Source organism: Apium graveolens, chromosome 2, assembly GCF_009905375.1.
Source record: "Apium graveolens cultivar Ventura chromosome 2, ASM990537v1, whole genome shotgun sequence".
NCBI lineage: Eukaryota > Viridiplantae > Streptophyta > Magnoliopsida > Apiales > Apiaceae > Apium > Apium graveolens.
In genome coordinates, this window is record NC_133648.1 from 178469540 (window position 1) to 178473497 (window position 3958).

General features: G+C 36.3%; 1 protein-coding gene across 1 annotated transcript; it reads right to left on the reverse strand.

Annotated features, from left to right (window-relative positions):
• Positions 1–616: 616 nt before the first annotated feature.
• LOC141708005 (uncharacterized) lies at positions 617–2659 on the reverse strand. The gene is made up of 4 exons (XM_074511475.1): positions 2566–2659; positions 2360–2408; positions 1996–2040; positions 617–1108 (listed from the first exon to the last, which is right to left on the reverse strand). The coding sequence occupies exon 4, from the start codon at positions 1088–1090 to the stop codon at positions 632–634; it is 459 nt and encodes a 152-aa protein (XP_074367576.1). The 5' UTR covers positions 1091–1108; positions 1996–2040; positions 2360–2408; positions 2566–2659; the 3' UTR covers positions 617–631.
• Positions 2660–3958: the final 1299 nt, after the last annotated feature.

A 3958-nucleotide genomic window follows, 5' to 3' on the forward strand; every position in this document is an offset into this window, starting at 1 on the left:
ATCAATAGCACAGTTTTTCATTTTGTTGCTTGCCAGATTTTATAACCCTATGTGTTCAGACATCCTTTTACCACAAATCCGTTTACTGCTATAGTGAAGATTGTAAATCTAATCAGCTACATGAAGATCTTGCCTACTCTTTAAGCAAACAACTATCTCTCCCATTGAGAAAGAGGATGAAGGTACTAGAAATTTAGACTGACCTAAGGACTTGATCATAAAATTTATATTCTAAACAAGTAAAGTTCAACACAAAACTTGCTATCATTAAAAAAATGAGATGAGAAGCATTGGACATTGGTGAACGTTCAATGCACAAATGAAGGTCAAATGGTTGACAACTTCACTTTTGCAGCAGTGCAGCAAGCCATAACTGCATTCGACATCGCTTGCTCATCTTAACAATGACATCAATTCAGCAGTATATTAGATGGATGAACTGGGTACATGGCCCAAGTGCACAGTGCAGGGGATCTAAGGGAAGACAAATTTTGGGACTAGCAACTCTCTGTTAACTTACCATGTCCACCAATGACAGAACAAAACCCCCTAAAGCTACCGAGAAAGAGGCATTGCGCCAGATAGTTTGATAAATACAGAACACACTGGTGAAATGATCAACATGTACGACTCAGATCTCCACCATAACCTGCCCCTCACCATTATTACGTAAATGTCTCCAACGTTTCTTCTTAACACTCTTCTCGTTCCTTGAAGTACTTTCTTCATATGCAATCCACCCTAGATCATCATTGTCTTTGAACTTCTTACCAAGCTTTTTCACCTTGGAGGACTTCCTCTTCTTTCCAGATGACTGTATACTGCAATTTTCAGAAACCCCGTTTCCTCGGGGGAGTGGTTCTTCTTCATTACCTAATTGCCAATTGAAAGCCAAACCCTCCTGATCATTGTACTCTGGTTGCAACTGTTCCCCTGCTCCTGGGAGCAACTTATTAAATGTCACCTCCAAATTACAACTTCCTTTTCGGTTTAATAGCACTGCATCCGGTCTGATTATGGTGCCGAGAATGCTCTTGTTGGGCCCGAGGGCCAAGATGGTCTTTGAGTTCGTCAACGTTGAGAATGCCATTGAAAAAGCAGATCTCACCTACATGTCCAATCATACAAAAAAAGTTGGTTTATCAGACTGTTGGACCTGTTTGAATCAAACCACGTTTCGATTTCACGGGACATATGAGTATGAATGTAACTATGTAAGTACTGCACTCATAGATAGAGAGGAATGGTGAAAGTGCTCTCAACCTAGGCCACTTTCTTTGTAGCCAGCCCAGCCCATACGACATAAATCATTAATTATATAGTATTTTAAGTAACTGTCATGCTATTTGATACTTCATGATTAATGGAAATAACTGTAAACTAAAATGAAGCACACATTCAATGCAAGAGAAAAACAGCTTTACTATTAAATCAATTTCACTCTAGAAGTAGATGACTACAAGGGTCAAAAGTTACTGAGCATTTGAGGGACCCGGTTCCCTCCGAACAGAAACAAAAGAAGAGACTCACAAATTTCTAGCTACCCAACCAACACCTCTTGGTGTAGTGGTATGATATCTCTCCCGCCCCCTTTACGGATTGTTGAGCGTTCGAACCTTGTTAAAGACAAGGTGGGTATGTGAGTGTGTTCGAACTAGCAATGAAAATAAAATAAAATTCTAGCTACCCACCCTCTTTTTTCCCCTTCCCCTTGTACTCTTTTCTCAGTCCCCGCCACAATAACTTATTCTGGTGTATGGACTATATTATCCTTCTGGCTACGCTTCATATAAGTCTTTGTAATCTGCGGTTTACAATAGTGTATGACATTAACAAACTGTCAGGACTTACTTACGCATCTATAAATATCTTTTCCTTGAAAGTATCAGAGACCCAGTTCCTTTCATATTTTATTCTGAGAGATGCACGATAGTGTACAGGAAAAAAATAATAAATATATCATTCCAAGAATAGTAGATGGTATCAGATACTGACCTGGAAATAATTGAAGGAGTTCTTCCCTATATCATTCTCTGGAGCCTATCACAAAAGCAGTATCGCATGTCAATATTACTGAGTCGTTTCCTTATGCAGGTTAAGGGTTTTGATAGTTTGAGTTGCGCTAGTTCTATATCCATAATTCACCATGTAAATTTATAAACTATAAGCCTATACAGCTTCCAATATTTACATTTCAATTTGGTCAGGCTTATCACAGTGGAAGTAAACGAATCTCCTATGGAGTAAGAGAAGTAGCCAAAACCACTGGTTTGGCCCTATAGGAATAAGTATAAAAAGCTAACTAAGATATCCAGAACTTCAATGAATTGCAAACAAATGAAAACTTAAAGTGGGCAACCTGTGGGTCTTCAATGGAAATGAGAGATGACCTTCCTTCACTAAAAAACCTGGTGGACAATAATCCATAAGCTGGGATCAAATATCAACCGCGATCACTATTTCTCAAGATATAACTATTATCAATCATTACCGATATGACATTGCTTAAGCAAATAACAAACAGGGGAAAGATAAAATATAATTGCACACGTCACGGGTATTTACCCTTTATTACTCTTGAAGAAAAAGACTTCTGCACCGTTGCAAGATATACCAACATCAGAAATGTTCAATTTACGTCCGTATATGTCAAAAAAATTCACCTACCTCGCGGAAAAAAATAAATTAGCAAACATGTAAAAGTCCAACAATTTTTATGTAGACTAAATTAATGACTTAAATCTAGGTACTACACTATGCATGTCACTCATATACGATATGAAATATTGGAAAAAAAATAGTTTGATACTCCCTCTGTCCCATTGAATTCTATACATTATTTTGGCACGCTTTTCAATGCTCCTTTAAAGTATAATTCCATAATATTTTTTAAAAAAAATTCTGAATAAAGTTTTATGTTTAAATTTTTATTCAAAAAAATAAATAAATTACAAACTATATTTTTTAGAAGCCTTAAAATGCGTGCAAACAGTGAACGTATATAATCCGTTGGGACGGAGGGAGTATCATTTAGCAAAATAAATCGCAATTTTAAGAGAAGAGTACTAAATGTAATTTTAATTGAAAAGATCATGATCCAAGAAGTGGTTAATTGATCATGACTACACATTTTAGTAGTTTTTCTTTTATAATACGACTTCTCTTAGGTGACAAATTTAGAACGGCTCATTCTCAATTATAATAATGAGCCCCTGTATGCACAAAACAAAATCCTCGGCAATTATAATCAACCAGATCATAAAAAAATGGTTGTTAGAATGTGCCCATTTTAAGACAGAAAATCTCCTTGTAAAAAAAAAACCTTACCATTTTAAGACACAGCTAAAAGAAGACCAACAAGCATCTTTTTCAAGGAGGAATGGCCCTTTCTAGCACAATATGAAGTTAAAATGCGCAACATAACACACCCTAAATATATGGTCCCTCGGGGCACAAACAAATACAACCTGAGAACTACGTTTTTTGTTTCTGTTTGTTTCTCAACACTGCAACTTCATTTTCTTACTGGGCTTCATAACGCAGAAAATACAACATTGGTGGATAAACGCATGGCAATGTTGCATATTTTTTTTCAAATAATCCAAAAATCAAACTTGCTTTTCTTATTTATTTTTTTTCTATGAACGCAAAATATAGCTGCTTTTTAAGAAGCCGAAGAAAAGTTGCATATTAGGAAACCTGAGATAAATTTAGGTTTTCGAGTGCCATTAAGGTCATTTTTGAATTGTGCTGTTTTGGGCCAATTTTATTCTAAATTGTGCCAGAAAGGGCCATCACCCTTATTTATACACCTTGAATTGCGTGAAACAATTATGCAGAGCAGAATTTGAGAAAAAATTATAAAAGAAAAGATAGAACTAGGGTGACTAGACCGTGGTAAGAATCACCACTCCTAGAGTTTCCCCAAGGGAGAAATTATGATGGATCACAGCCCTGC

Bases quoted from the DNA above. Each gene is read 5' to 3' on its own strand.
- LOC141708005 (XM_074511475.1), bottom strand. From the start codon at position 1,090: ATGGCATTCTCAACGTTGACGAACTCAAAGACCATCTTGGCCCTCGGG.